Below are 16,798 nucleotides of genomic sequence, written 5' to 3' on the forward strand. Positions count from 1 at the left end.
AGTAGGCACAGCTTTGACGATTTGTTTTCATAGAAACCACATTCATTCTAAGTTAAAGTTTATGCAAGCATTAAACATCTTGAGAGGGTCTAGTCAATATGCAATATGTCGCCGAAGTTTCGTCAAATTTTGTTCGTAAGCTTTTGAGATGTAAAGCTTACATGTAATGGCAATGAATTAGCTTTCATCTTTTCTTATTGTCACCTCTTTATTGTTTTGAATATTTGCTTACTTATTTATTTGCGTGTGTTGAACAGTTTAGGCATCAGGTCACATCTTCACCCTGATATTGTACTGTACATTGACACACCTGTGACGAGATGACCGCTAAATTTGTCAGGAAGGTCAAATTTTCAGTAAAGTCGTTGATTTAGTCATAAAAAGACTGTTGATCTAAATTATAATGGTTAAGTTTAATATAGCTGTAGATTTGATCTCTGTAGATTTATTTACCTTGACAAACCCTTAAAAAACTGGAATTTTTCAATTAACAAATTTCACTTGTAAAAATTACTTTTACAGTGAAGAGTTCGTAAACAAGTCTTAATTTCTACACGCGCCTTTGCTTCAAAACTTGCTTTGGAAATTAAGACAGTGCAAAAATAAGAAGCGTAAAAAATCTAGATGTTGGCATAAAATTATCTTTCTTCAATGAATAGAACACACTAACCACTGTGAAATATGTAGGAACACAGGTAGGTGTTAAAATTAACAGTTTCATTAAGCAAATGGGGGTATTTTTATTGATCGGTATCTGAGATATTTAAAAATGTAATTTTGGCTTAGGGGAGGTAGCCTAAGTATAGGAACGTGTCCTGTTCTAAGAATCAAGTCATAAATTATGTGATTTATTGTTATCGCGCAGCTATTATCTTGGTATAGAAGGAAATTTATACGTAATGTGTTGTTTATCATTTCCTGCAACTTGGTATTCCATAATAAACGTAGGATATAAGTAACATTTTATTGTATGTACTCGTACTATAAAGATGGAAATTCATGTTGTATGTTATGTAATGTTTGATTATTTATATACTTTGTCATTTTTTATGTTATATCAATTTTTAGTTTTCTCTAAAAGAAAACTATTGTGCCGGCTTTGTCTGTCTTCCCGCACTTTATTCTGTCCGCGCTCAGATCTTAAAAACTACTGAGGCTAGAGGGCTGTAAATATGAGTTGTTGATCATCCAACCTCCAATCATCAAACATGCCAAATTGCAGGCCTCTAGCCTCAGTAGTTTTTATTTTATTTAAGGTTAAAGTTAGCCATAATCGTGCTTCTGGCAACTATATAGGATAGGCCACCACTGAGCCGTGGTTAAAGTTTGATGGGCCGCGGCTCATACAGCATTATACCGAGACCACCGAAAGATAGATCCATTTTCGGTGGCCTTGATTATACGCTGTAGCAGCTGTACAGAAGACTCGATTGCGCAGAAGAAACTTCGGCGCATTTTTTATTTGTTATTATTCCATTCCAGTATTACTTTCAGTTTTAATAGGACTGACTTTCCGCAAATTCAAACCAATTCGGTTCCTCTGTGACCTCTTCCTTTCGCCCATCCTCAGCTTCTTCGGGTCCTCTGTGAACGTCACGGCGCTGCCCTACAAACCTTACTGGACCAAGGACGAATACCCTGACGGGAGGGTCACCTACTCCGGAGCCGATCGCCTGATGCTGGAGGCCATGGCTCAGGCACTGAACTTCTCAATCTATGTGATGCCTGTGGCATCTTGGGATGAGGTGAGAAGGATCTCTCTCTCTCTCTCTCTCTCTCTCTCTCTCTCTCTCTCTCTCTCTCTCTCTCACTGTATGCATGTACCAATAAATTATTCCTTTCAATATTTATTAAATGTCAGCTATAGCATTAATATGTAACACTTTAAAAACGCGGAAAACTTTAGAAAAGTAAATAAGCGAAACGTCTTTTAAAAATCATCATAAGGTCAAAACTCGTCCTATTTTCATCTTTATGGAATCTTCCGCCCATTCTACAGATGGAAGCGTTGTATTCTCGAATTAGTATAACTTAGACCGCTTCCGATGAAAGGGCGAATTACAATCCCAGACCCCTCTCGCTTCGTGCTCCGGTCTATGATGAAACGTGACCTGACGTGGAGTGGATGATCTGAAAGATATTTCAGGTTGTTCCAGGGCGGAGAGTAAAGAAAGATAACCCAAGATAGAAATTTTCAACACCGGGCGGGTCTTACTTAGCATGGTTGTACCAGTGTTTACGTTTCAATTATTTTTATACTACCTAATCGTGACCCAGTAGCTATTATTATTATTATTATTATTATTATTATTATTATTATTATTATTATTATTATTATTATTATTATTATTATTATTATTATTGTTGTTTTATATAATTTATATTATATATTATATATATATATATATATATATATATATATATATATATATATATATATATATATATATATATATATATATATATATAATCTACTGGTCACTTAAAGCGTTCATCTATAAATATGCGAGCATGACAAAAAGACAGCAGTATTACAGATTTCATAGACTATATATATATCGTTAAAATATTTGTTCAAATGATTGTTGAGAATGTGAGGAAGAAAATCACAGTATTAAGAAGTAAAAGATGCAGGGTTATTATTGACCGGACAATTTTTCTTGACATAATTTCTATTTTTTCAAGACATGACAAATAGGCACAGGGGCTGAATTGGTAATTAAGTTATAATTCTGAAACATTCTAAGATCTGTTCATGTAATACATAGCATTCCAAACATAAGTATCAGATTGTAAACATTACGCAAATGCGATATCATAATATTCACGGTTCGTGAACTTTATAGATTGCATTTCGGAAAGGAAAGAGCAATTTATTATGATGTAAAAAGCATAAGCGCAATCAATCTGTCCTCGAAAAGGAGTATTAAGATGTATTTCTAATATCACTTTCCTCAGTGAACCGAATCTTAAACATTTGCAGCTACCCAATGGAGACTTTGAAGCTAAGTAGAGAGTAACGTCTATAAACAATATTTTTAGCAAAACACAATTGATTTTAGGATAAAAACAATTTGAATCCAACGGTTATTATATCATTCATATATAAGATTTATGGCTCACTGGCATAACTCTATTGTCTTATACGATTTGTATTTTAGCAAACAAGACATTTCCAGCACGGATAACCATAAATCTTGTAAAGCCATGTTAATATTAATCAGTCGAGGTTCAAATCCCACTTACGAAGGAGAACTTCCTCAGTCATTTCCTTTGGGACTTAATGCTTCCTGTGAAAAGGAGAGCTTAGAAGGTCATTGTGGCAATCAAAACGTAAAATTAAAGATTGTGACCAAGCAACTATCTCAGACCGAAGGTTTTACACCTCACGAAAACAATGCTTTGAGTACCGTCTAATTCAGTCAGTAGAGCTTCTATATTAACGGCTGTCATCACACGCACAGAGACGTAGCTAGACATCACAAATTAAACATACTTACTTTCGTGTAGATCCCAGTGATATATAAAAAAAAAAGCATTTCTTCATTCATAACCCATAACCTCTCGACTTCGAAATCAGGTATATAGGAGTTTTTATGAAACTGGTGTTCAATATAGATTTCAAACGGCAGAGAGAATATTAGTTTTGATAGCTGCTGTGTCCATCTTGTCATTTTGGAAAGTTAGAAATATCAGGAAATACAAGGATTTAACTCTGATATATATAACCACCTTTCAATTAGTTATGTATGTATGTATGTATATATATATGTATATATATATATATATATATATATATATATATATATATATATATATATATATATAAAGTACAGGAAGAGAATAAGAAAAATATTCGACTGCTGGTAAAAGGTGCAAAACTCACTTCATCTCCCCCCCCCGCCCCACCGTGACTATTTGAAATTAAATGGTTAATATTACAGGATTTACCTTCTAAGGAAAAAAACCACATAATAGAATATTATATGTATATACATATATGTATTTATATACTGTATATATACATACATATATATACTGTATATATATATATATATATATATATATATATATATATATATATATATATATATATATAATATGAGCGTATCACTGATACGGACATCAAAGTAAGTGAAGTGTATGATTTGAATAGAGACAGACTACAGAAGGACTGATAGAGTAATAGAGAAGAAAGTGCGAGTTTAGATGGGATAGAGTGTGCCTGGATCAGTTCATGTGATGAAACAGCTATGTGATAACTTTGGAAGTGAAGGAACGAGAGGCAATTGTGGTATGCATGGACCTAAAACATGCTTATGTTAAAGTTGCTATAGTTGCAAAGTGGGGAGTCTTGAGGATGATTGGTGCAGAAGGGAAATTGTTTGTGAGTGTTTCAAAGTTCCTATGATGGAAATGAACCTTGTGTTTAAATATGTAGATTTGAGCACTTGTTTATTATAAGGAAGCCCTGAGACAAGGATGTGGCTCATGTCTCCATGGATGTTTTGTTTTTATAGATGTATTGATTCAAGACGTCAAAGAAAAACATTACACCTGGATACAAAGGGCAGGAAAGGAATTGGGTTGTGAATGGAGAGTGGTATGGATTATGTTTGAAGATTATAGAGCACTGTTTAAGGATAACGACGAGAACCTGCACAAACTAGTGAAACATTTGGAAGTGCTTGTAAAAAGGAGAAATTTAAGTGTTAAAGTGAGCAAGAATATGGTTATGAGGGTGAATGGAATCAATGAAGAAGGAGCATTAAAGGTTGATACAGAAGTTGGGAGAATGGAATCAGATGATTTTTTCAAGTGTATTGGAGTAAGTATATAAGAGACATGTTGGGATGAGAGATAAGGAGAGTCACAAAACAAATGAAGCAAGAAAGGTATAACGATTTGTGGAAAATGTTAAGATTTGTGGAATCCAGAATGATAATGAATAAGGAGATTGTTGAGCCAGCTATTTTATGGACGTGAAGTGCAAATGGAAGAAAGGGGGAGAGCTGCCAAGTTAACTATCTGCATATTATGTTTGGTGATTAAAACTGAAATGGTGAAAATATCGATAGATGCAAAAGAAATGATGAAATAGCTAGCTTAGGTAAAAGAATAGGTCAGTGTGTTCTGAAGTGGCCCAGCCAAGCAATAAGATTGGACGACGGTATGTTAGTGAAAAGAGAGTATAATTTGGAAGAGTGTGTAGGGAGGCAGGGAGAAAGAGCAGAATCGATGGCATGGAAGACGACTGAAAAAGGAAGGGCCTTAACATCCGAAGAAACTTAGTACAGTCCAGTGGTATCATCAGCAACTTGCACTCTATGAGTCCCAAGTTCAAGCCTTGCTCAGGGTGAAAAAAAGGATTCCCCTGGCTCACGAACATAATTTTCCTCAGAGCCAGGGATGGCGGTTTTAAGGCAGCACTCACGTCTACTTGCTGAGACATCAACTACCATTGCCTTGCTTTCTCAGGTCTATGGACTGTGGGCTATGGGTACAGATTTTGTTTGTGTGTGTGTGTATGTTTGAACTGTAGGCAGTAAACTGCCCCATGTCTCCTCTGCTTATTAGCGACCATTAAACATTCTAGAGCAAGAGTACTGAACGTACTGTTGGTGAACCCTCATCGATGGATGTGGCATTGACATGTAGCTTGTGTTATCTAGAGCTATTCACCTGCCTGGTAGCGAAACTACTTATTAAACATTCTAGATCAATTCGTAGGAGTACTGATATGTTACCGAAGGAATTTTTAGTTGTACTGTTGGTGAACCCTCATCCATGGATGCAGTGGCATTGACATGCTGGCTTGTGTTGTCTAGAGCTATTCATTCCTTCCTATGAAAATATATTATTTAAGAGAAACTACGTTTTACAATGAAAATATATATATATGTATATATATATATATATATATATATATATATATATATATATATATATATATATATATATATAATATATATATATATATATATATATATATTTTGTATATATATATATATATATATATATATATATATATATATATATATATATATATATATATATATACATATATATATATATATATATATATATATATATATATATATATATATATACAATATATATATATATATATATATGTGTGTGTGTGTGTATGTATATATATATATACACATGTGTGTGTATGTCAACATTTTGCTTTCTTTCCCAGGTCCTCCAGCGGGTATCAGACAGGACGTCCATGGTTGCATCTGTCGTCCACATGGTCCTGCCCCAGAGGCTGCAGAGGGTGGACTTTACTCGCACCTACGAGCACGGCATCAACATCGCCTTCAGCATGGCCAAGCCGGTCCTGGAACCTCAGTGGCAAAGCCTCTACTATCCTCTGAAGAGCCTGGTTTGGCTCTGTGTCCTGGTGGCTCTTGTAGTCACAATTATCTGTTTTATACTGGTAATTTTTATAACAAGGACTTCAGTGCCTGCATTTTAGGGGAAATTTTTGTAGTTAGGATTTACTGTCTATTTTACAAGGACAATTTTACATGAGGACTTGCCATTTTTTTTTCAAACAGGTAATATCACAGTAAGGCTTTACTGTCAGTTCTGTTGAGGTAATTTGTATAGTAAGGATTTAGTGTCTGGCTCATAGGCGTAATTTTGATAGTGGGGATTTACTTTGCTGCTCATACAAACATAAGAGAACAAAGATATTTTTATGCCGTCTCTCCATGCAGGTGATTGTTAAAAAAAAAGGAATCAGTAGAAACTTTCTAACGAAAAGTATCGTCCTTGAATTACGGGTACACAGATTTTAAACCCTTCTGCAGTATTGCAAAGGTAATCATAACTAAAAGACGGATATGTGATTGGCTTGGATTGCTGACAATGGGTTATATTATTAATCAGTTACGACAAGATTTTCAGATATGATTGTTTTTTTTTTTTATACAGACATTACTGTAATTATTTTCTGTGTTGTTCATATGTTTTTCACTAGTAACGTACGTCAGTAAGAAGTCATTAGAATGACCCTCACTTAGTCAGTATTTTTGAAACTCAGGACAGAAAAGGGGACCCTGAGTTCTTAAGAAATCGGTAAGGGAAGTTAATAGAGTAAAGAAATAGCAGAAGTAGAGAGGGACTTCCAAAACCTGGAAACCATAATTGTTTAGTACGAAGACCTGTGGAGAAGCCAGTGTAGAGTCGTTATGAAACATAAAACCGAAGAAAACCAGAAATTGAAAGATGGAGAAAAATCACAACGAAAGAAATTTTAGGACCCCTTAAAGGATACAATATTATGAAAACCATGAAATTTGGGAACAGGTAATGAATTCCAAAGCAAGACAGCAGAAGGACAAATACTTATATAAGGAAACTCCCTCTGTAGATCATCATGGGCTCAATGGAGAATCACCCGAAAAAGACGTCGCTTTACGGCCTAGTTATCGTCGACATCTTCGGCACCCTGCTGGGACAGACGCTGAACGTGAAGCTGCCCATGATCGCACCCACCAGGATCCTCCTGGTGTCCTGGCTCGTCTTCACCTTCATCGTCACTAATCTGTACAGGAGCAACCTCATGGCTTTTCTCATCGCTCCTCGGTACCCGCCGAGGCCCGAGTCCCTGGAACAGATGGTGAAAGTTGCCAAACGGTATTATTATTATTATTATTATTATTATTATTATTATTATTATTATTATTATTATTAAGGAAACCACTGAATCACTTTTCCAGACTGTCCTACTGCTTGCCTGAGAGATTTGTTTTATAAGGAATGATAAAGTTGGTGTAGGGTTAGGTCAGAGAAGTTGGACAGTTACGTAGGGGAAGACTAGAAGTAACAGAAAGAAAGAGAAGTCAGAAAGCAGCGCACCTGGGGCCAAAAGAACGTTGCAAAGAAATATTAATATCATCTACGGGTCACCACGTTCGGTACATTTTGAAGGATGCCCCTAAATGGCACACACATTGAGATTTACAACAGTTTCATACTGCGCTCTCTCTCTCTCTCTCTCTCTCTCTCTCTCTCTCTCTCTCTCTCTCTCTCTCTCTCTCTCTCTCTTTCTGATGGACATTAAGCCTTTATTAAAACTGAAAATTGCAATCCATCTTACTTTTTCAGTAATTTAGGATAACAGTTTTTTAGTCTCGCTCATAAACAGAAAAGTTGCTGTATACTGACTTTTAGTTTTCTGTAAAAGAAAATATTAAGATGGATATTTGTCTGTCCGTTCGCACTTTCTGTCCGCCCTCAGATCTTAAAAACTACTGAGGCTAGAGGGCTCCAAATTGGTATGTTGTTCATCCACCCTCCAATCATCAAACATTTCAAATTGCAGCCCTCTAGCCTCAGTAGTTCTTAATTTATTTAAGATAATGTTAGCCATGATCGTGCGTCTGGAACTGCTATAGGTACCAACAACAAGTGCCACCACCGGTCCATGGCTGAAAGTTTCATGGGCCGTGGCTGAGAGTTTCATACAGCATTATACGCTGTGCAGAAAACTCGATTGCGCCAAAGAAGCTTCGGCGCATTTTTTACTTTTTTTTTTGTGTAGACTTTATGCTGATTCCAAAATCTTTCCTTCAGGGTAACGATGCCTTCCTATGGTGCGGAATTCCGCGACTACTTGAAAAATTCTGAATTCGAGTCCTTCAGGGCACTGGGGGCGATGCTGGAGGTTGGAGTCAGTGTCACGGAAGGTCTCACTCAGGCGCTGGGAGGCAGGTCAGTGTGGGTACTGAGGGCCGTCGCAGGGAGTCAAAATGTGTTTACTCTCTCTCTCTCTCTCTCTCTCTCTCTCTCTCTCTCTCTCTCTCTCGTTATAGAATTGATAGACAAATAGCAGAGTACTGTAATAGTCTCACGTCCTGTAGGATGATTATATTTTTATCATATGACGATTATTTAAAATTTTTTAAAACATTCAAGGTCTCAAGTCCTACTTGGTTTGTTTTATTGAACCTTACCATTCCCAAGTTTCTCTGTTAAGTGGCTTGTATGCTAGGTTTCCCACTGTGTGTGAATCATTTAAATCTCTTATCAATGTGTATTCCCTTTGCTTGGTTCCATCTTGTCCTTTACCTTCACCTCCATCTATACAGAATAGTAAATGATAATTTCCCATTGAAGCAGCTTCCATTCCCTTTGACCATGACTGTCTTTTTCAACTTATGGCATTTTCCAGGCAGTGCCACATAGACGGCACCCGATATCTAGAACAACAGATTGCAGAGCACTTCACAGAAGCAAACGGGGATTCGAGGCTATACGTAGGGCGCGAGGGAGTCCTACCTGGCCTAAATGCCTGGCCTATTCCCCATGACGCCCCTTACAAGGAGAACTTTGATGCTGTCATCTTAGCCATCATAGAGGTCAGTTCAGCCTGTAGTAGTGTCTTGTAGGGAACTCATTTGAATTGATATGGCTCTGGGCATTTCTATTTTTTGTGACATATTCCCCACTAATGAACATATAACAGTTTAAAAAAAGTAATAAACGAATTCTACTTGAAAAGAATTTAGTAAATAAACAAAAAAATGTACAAAAGGAGGTTTTTGAACTTTTGAAGAGGCATTGTTGTGTCGTAAATTTCTGCCTGTATTTTTCCATTTAGTGGTAGTCTGGAAAAATAATAATTGAATACTTTAGTATTGAATATTTCCAAACTAATTAATCTGTAGGAACAATATGATAGTGATAATGATACCTAAATAAATGAGCCGTTAAGAGCAGTTGTATTTAAATCGCTATACATACTAATACTGAGTGAATATATTGAATTGGCAACATGTAACCCAGAACAGTTGGATAAATGTTAAAGATGTCAGATAAACTCAAGGTCCTTCAAAAATACTAAGGGTATATTTGAGGGACCTTTAATAAACGCAAGGAAACCATGCCTATTAAAAAAAAAACTAGATGATATGCCACATTACATAAAAATTCAGCAGTAGCTACTTATCATCAGGATTCAGTATCGTTTCCTCTCGTGTTTTTAAGGGGGGACTTTACAACAAGTGGATGAAGGATATGTTGGACCAAGCGAGGAAAGAAGGTCGCCAACGGAGGCGAGAAAAAATCCAACAACTGCTGTCTGAAAAAAAGATAGTAGAAGAAGTATCGTCCGACTCGGGGAATGATAACGAAGCCAAGCCCCTGACCATCGTTCACCTCCAGGGACCACTCATACTAGTGGTGCTGGGTGCCGCTGGGGGCTTTATTGTCTTTCTCTTGGAAGTCCTCTTGAACTACCTTTCACCCAAGCAGGGAGCTGGAAGCCGTGTACAGATGTAAGAGTGATACCTTATTTAGAGCTCAGCACACTGAACAGTACTTAACTATAATGACGACTTTGTTGCTGCATTGAAAAATGCTGTCATTCAAGTAAAGTTCGTGATATATTCAGATGACTCCAAGTAATACTGAGCTTTTCTGAAAACTTGAATGCTAGAAATTTGCCGCAGGTATAAAGAGCTTTGGTCTGTGATTTTCCGGGAACTAAATTTCATGATCGGCACTCAGATGAAGAAGTTATTCATTAAAAAATAGAAACTTAAATCCGACGCTAATTATGGTATTGGGGAGACTTTCCACAGTTATACAAAATGGTCCAAGATTGTAATTGCGCTCATATCTACTTAATGACTCTGATAATAAATGTCATTTTCACCCGATTTATAGGTATTGGTACTCAGATATTTAATGTCCCAAAGAATTGAAGCGTTATTTCATGATTATAAAAATCAGAGCCTTATGATTGCCAACTTAGTTTATTGTGACACTTGAATGAAATCCAAGTAAAAAACTCGCATACCTTATTTATCATTCATATATCAACATGAAAAAAAGTGAAAATGAGACCGAAGCTCTTGATTAAATATCTAGTTCTTTTAAGCATTTCTCCTGCCAGCAGTTTTGAAAGTAAAGAATTTCTTTAGTGTTAAATTGCAAGACACTTGGAAAGCCTCCAAAAGGACCTCATTCCCATGGAAGGAAAGAGGTTAAAGCTAAAATTGTATTGAGCCCTTTTTTTCTCATAAATGTTTTCTTGATTTTGGTTCCTTATAAAGCCTTAGTTGCTCGAATTTTGTCGCATGGGTTAATGCTTTCGAAAGCAACTGAGTATTCATTTCTAGGCCTTACAAATCGTTAACTTGATGAAGATGTATCATCATCCATCGAGACTTGTTTCCTACCAGTCTCCAGATTAAGGAGTAATACTTGAACCTTTGCAAATGGACATATTGTTTTGCAGTTTGAAAGCTGTCCCTGAGATACATCATTATACACAGATTAAAGCAATTGAAATTTTGTTTCACTGAGTCCTTTGTTGGAGAATTTTATATGCATTGTATAGTTACATTGGTTAGCCTGCGTCATAGTAATTTAACGATGACCGATGTATTGCAGGAGTGGATTTAAGGAATTTTGTGAGGGGGACAGTCCAATCAGAAAACGGCACCTAGTAACATACGGAAGCGAACTTGGCAGCCAAATAAATGCAGTAAAAATAGAGAATTAAAAAATAATGGTGCATATAATGACAGGTGACATTAATTAGGAGTATGACTGTTATCGATTTAACGTAGGAGCAATTCCAACCTACATCATTATGACGCAAGATATGATTTATTTGCGTGGTATAAAAACTTTAATAGGAAGATAATGATGTGGCTTAAACTTTATGCACTATAAAGAAATATAGCCTACATCACTGGGCAACAAGCAGTTATTCTCATCTCAGCAGAATAAGTAACCTAAGAATGTAGAACACCGCCGATAAATAGCTTTCTGTTGTATTTGTCAATCAACAGCTTCGTTATTGCACTAAGGTCTGTTTCTGTATTATGGTACCACTACATCTTTTCACTCTGCTGGCCGCAAGTTCGAATCTCCGACCGGCTAATGAAGGAGAATAAGAGGAATTTATTTCTGGTGATAGAAATTCATTTCTCGCTATAATGTGGTTCGGATTCCACAATAATCTGTAGGTCCCGTTGCTAGGTAACCAACTGGTTCTTAGCCACGTAAAATAAATCTAATCCTTCGGGCCAGCCCTAGGAGAGCTGTTAATCAGCTCAGTGGTCTGGTTAAACTAAGGTATACTTAACTTCGGCAAGTGTAGCAAGGCTTTCAACAGTCAGGCAGTTTCTAAGGTGTGTCTTTATACATCTTAGACAAGGAAAAACTAGACATCCTGCCCCTCCCCTCCTCCTCCCCCATCGAAACCCTTCGAAAAACGACCATCGCCTGTTTGTACAATTTGGATGGACTCATCAAAAATTTATTTAAAAAAAGAGAGTCTTATTGCTAATGTGGCCTATCTTTTAAGTACTTGCTCGGATGTGTGGGAGGTCTTACCACCACTGAAAGCGTTAACTAAATGCCTAATAGTTTTTTTTTTTTTAATAAAGAAAAGAGAATGTTAATTGTCTTATTGGCATCCCTAATACTAAAATCTTTTTTTTTTTAAATTCGCATCACATACGGTACAACAAGGAAATTTTTTTAAATTACAGGGAAATGTCTGATGAAATAGACATGAATCTCTTGCTAAATTTAAGAGAGAGAGAGAGAGAGAGAGCGAGCTTGGGTTCGTGAATGATAACATACTATGACCAAGTAAGTTTCAGTGTACAGGGTAATGTTCAAGAGTAAACAATGGCATGTTATTTGATATCTTTAGTGAATACAGATAACATTTTGTTCAAATTTGCGATAACCTTTACATGCGGCCTTTGATGTAATTGTATCGCAACTCGTACACGATAATACTGATATAAAAGTTCTATCGCCTGCATCAGACTTTAGGTAAATGCGTTTGTATCATAAGGTTTTTTAGCCTTGTAGCTCTTCATCAGGCAGATGGTATTTATGAAGAATAACTGAAGGTTCAGTTCTGTTCGAAAGTTATGAGACTTTAATCCCTTTTTGAATGATTGCGGTTCTGATTATAGAGTCCTGGTTGTCGTTGCCACGTAACAGACGCTTAATCCTCTGGTCAAAGGTGGCTTTTAGCCAATCCCTAAACGAGAATGCCCCAGATTTCTCGTTGATTGGACGAGATCATATCGGCTGAAAGTTCATTTGTTTGAACGCAGTTCAAAATATTCCATGAGACTTCAGAAGAGCGGACACATTTGTCAGCAACCTGTCTCGTTGGGAGGAATGAGCCATGGAAAACATCTCTCACAGGATGGATTTGGAAATGATGGATGAGCCTCTAATACGAGCATTTTCCAAGGAGTCGAACGGTTTCCTTAAAGATCTGTATAACAGCAGTGAGAAAGAAACCGACTCTTCGTCGTTTTTCATACCCTTACAACGCATAGCCGATTTTCCCAAAATTTCGCCTATTGTGTATTGCCACAACTATTCTAGCGAACGTCCAGACGCCAACATAGCTCCAAGAAAGCGACGAACCAGCAGGACGTCTGTTGGCACTCCCAACGAAGAAACTATGCCTGCTAGGAACAAAAATGAGCCCAAAAAGCAAATTAAAGGTCAAGAAGAAATGGCCCCGCAACTTGTAAGTGCTGTGCCATCATGCCCACTGATGCAAGAGACAGAACAACTTCAGAATGGACCGAAGAAAAAGCTGCTTCTTACGGCCACCACTGGGACTCAGACAGAGAAAAATTGTGATGTTCCTTCCTTCTGGGCTAATCTGCGGGACGTATCCAGTGGGAGATTATTGGTGATTTATATTCTGGCTGCCTGGTCCTTGTGGAATCTGATAGCTATAGTGCTCAACGGCTTTAATGATTGTTGTGCTTACGTTGGATACTACGTTTATGCTTCTTCGTGTGGCATTTCAGCGGATAACCTTCTCTTGGACTTTTAAAAGGAAATTTTAAATGCTTTGTGAATTTATCAAAAACTTTTTGCTCCTCATATAATTATATTCAGAAAGAACCGATACCTGTCAAGGGATACTCATTTAGAATCTTATAGGGCAGAATCATCTGAAACGAGGAAAATCGTGCAATTCTGAGATCAAAGATGAAGAACAAAGCTCCAGATGTTAAAATTCAAGTGCATAATAGTTATCAAAACTTCCCACTCTTGAGTTCAGAAACTACTCTTAGTACACGTTCTGATAAAGGTTGTTGGAGAGAGTCGTAAACGAGTCAGAGTTTGAAACATGAAATGCAGTGCTGGTTTTGACGTTGTTTATTCGAGATAGTGTATTTTCCTCTGTTTCTTCGTCAGTTCTTTATGAATTCTTTACAGTTCTCTTCGTGTGGTCGTAATTTTGCTTTGTTTCATATGTGTTCTTGCGTTAGTGAATGCACATATTCTTTTAATTTTTTTTCAAGAACCTGATGTGTTTTCTGAAATATATACTACACAAGACTTTTAGATTTTTATTAAGTCGTCTACATACAAATGTATAGGTGACAAAACTTGATGCTTGTTTAATGTTTTTTTTTTAGTCCTGCCTCTGAATCCAGAAACGTGGTAACGTTGGTAACCTCTGTTTTTTCCCTACGAAATGATGCTTGAATTGAAAGTCAATGTAATACAGTAGTTATATTTTCTAGGGTAGGCCTACCTGAATTGTAATTTCAGCCTGTAAAGAAACATTTTGGAACTGGGCAAATAACACAAAGATATTCTTTTAAGAGGGATCAAATTTCGTATGCCTCGCTTTTATGAACTTTACTGTTTCTGGGTCTTCCTCAATGCAAGTTTACAGTTCCTTGATTTTTTTTTAATTATTAATATTTTACATGAACTTCATGGGCCTTTTACTGTGCATGTATATTGCTTGAATTTTTATTGTGCACGGCGTTGCTTGGTTATTACTATATACAGAAATGTATGTCATACCAAGCTTTGTTATTGCTTGATGATTTTTTTATTTTGCCTGATATCTCACTGTGCATTGATATTTCTTGGTATTTTCCTGTTCATAGGTTTTTCCTGATGTCTTATTGTGCACTGATATTGTTGGTGCTTTACTGTGCTTGAATATTGCTTAAGGTATTACTATGAACTGGAATTTTCTTGGCACTTTACTGCACATGGACAGTGCTTGGTGTATTATTGTGAATGGGAATTCTTATGTGGTTTACTGTGCATGGACATTGCTTTGTTTTTGTACTGTATATGAACAATAATTAATATGTAAATAGACATCTCTGAGTGTCTTACTGTGCACGGACATTACTTTTTTTTTTACTTTGTATGGACATGGTTTAGCGTGTCTTCTTGTATATCGCCATTACCTGTTTTTCAATGTGTGAACATTGCTGTCTTATTATGCTTGGAAATTGTTTGGTGTCTTACTGAGCACAGACATTGTTTGGATTACTTCTGTATATTAGACATTTACTGTCTACTGAAAATTCACTTGGAAAGACCCCATCAACAGTGACTTTGCATCTGCTTCCTTCAGGGGTGATTTCAGTTACCTTTACATATTTAACAGGAAGCGAAAGTGTCAGAAGGGGCATTTTAAATTCCATACATTACTACCCAATGTTTCTTAACACAGATATTTGATATGTGCAATTTCCATATTTTTTAAAACGATTTTGTTCATCTCTAAGCCTGCTGTTAATTTCTTTTTTCATCCTTTTACGAATAAAAAATCTGAATATTTTCGTTCCAGCTTACATTAGCACACTACCTCTATACTTCTTTGGCGTTGGACGACTAGTTGGTAATGAAAATTCTCCTGAGATATAACAGTTTATGAATGGCCATGGTTTTGTATGTGTTTGTACAAACAATGATTTGGAGGAGGAATCAAGCTTAAACATTTATTTCATGGGGTGACAGTGCATGGCAGGTCATTTTGTTGATAGGATTTCTATTTTTGGTGCATCTAACATCAATGGCAGCAGTTACCGTACCACAAGAAACAGTCCTTACCTAGTATTCATTAAAGATCTGTGTCCCCATATCTACTAGCATAGGTACAGCTATCCAACCTGCAACTTTTTACAAGTAATGATGCGAAGGGTCATTGTGCCTTGAATATGATGTGTGACAGGGCTTGTGCAAAATGAGATGTTTTCTCATGTTGGACAAGCCCTGTCACACATCATATTCAAGGCACAATGACCCTTCGCATCATTATTTGTGCGAACCACTTGCAGAAACACTGACCATTTATGGTGTACAACCGTCCCAACTGGGCCTGGTCCAGGTAGCTTCCAAGTATTCCACGAGTATGTGAAGTCCCTTGTGGGATCTAGACTGAACAAGTAGTAAAAATAATAAAAAGCTGTAGGTTGGATAATTGTACCTTTGAGCAGATATGGGTGTACAGATCTTTAATGAATACTGGGTAAAGACTGTTTCTTGTAGTACGGTAACTGCTGCAATTGATGTTAGATGCACCAAAAATAGAAATCCTATCAGCAAAATGACCTGCCGTGCACTCTCACCGCATGAAATAAATGTTTAAGCTTGATTTCTCCTCCAAATCATTGCTTGTACAAACACATACAAAACCCTGGCCATTCATCTGATGTCTAAGCCCCATAACTTGTGATGATCAAGGTATGTTCCATTAGAGCCTGGAAAAGAGGGACTTCGTTGCCCTGCACTGCCCAACTAAAATTTCCCCATAAGAACCCAACCTTCAAGGTTCTTGGGTCTGTAGCTCTTAGATTAGGTGCAAGATCTCAAAACTGTTCCATAAACAACTTTTAGTGAAGCTTGATGAAGAAATAATTCATCATAAACAAAAATTGGTGAAGACTGCCGTCTATCTTACCATGGATTTCACCAGACAACTCATGCTACTCAGCGAATAACAACAAAAGGCAACACTCTGGAGAGA

General features: G+C 36.8%; 1 protein-coding gene across 1 annotated transcript in view; it reads left to right on the top strand.

The window, feature by feature from the left end:
- Positions 1-10,850, top strand: part of LOC136831119 (ionotropic receptor 21a-like) — a 33,486-nt gene extending 22,636 nt beyond the window's left edge. The window contains exons 7-12 of the mRNA XM_067091073.1: positions 1,571-1,745; positions 6,206-6,445; positions 7,385-7,650; positions 8,590-8,727; positions 9,188-9,374; positions 10,003-10,850. Coding sequence (XP_066947174.1) covers positions 1,571-1,745; positions 6,206-6,445; positions 7,385-7,650; positions 8,590-8,727; positions 9,188-9,374; positions 10,003-10,296 — 1,300 coding nt within the window. The 3' untranslated portion in view covers positions 10,297-10,850. The remainder of the gene's footprint in view (positions 1-1,570; positions 1,746-6,205; positions 6,446-7,384; positions 7,651-8,589; positions 8,728-9,187; positions 9,375-10,002) is intronic.
- Positions 10,851-16,798: the final 5,948 nt, after the last annotated feature.

This window comes from Macrobrachium rosenbergii, chromosome 48 (genome assembly GCF_040412425.1).
Source record: "Macrobrachium rosenbergii isolate ZJJX-2024 chromosome 48, ASM4041242v1, whole genome shotgun sequence".
Classification (NCBI taxonomy): Eukaryota; Metazoa; Arthropoda; class Malacostraca; order Decapoda; family Palaemonidae; genus Macrobrachium; species Macrobrachium rosenbergii.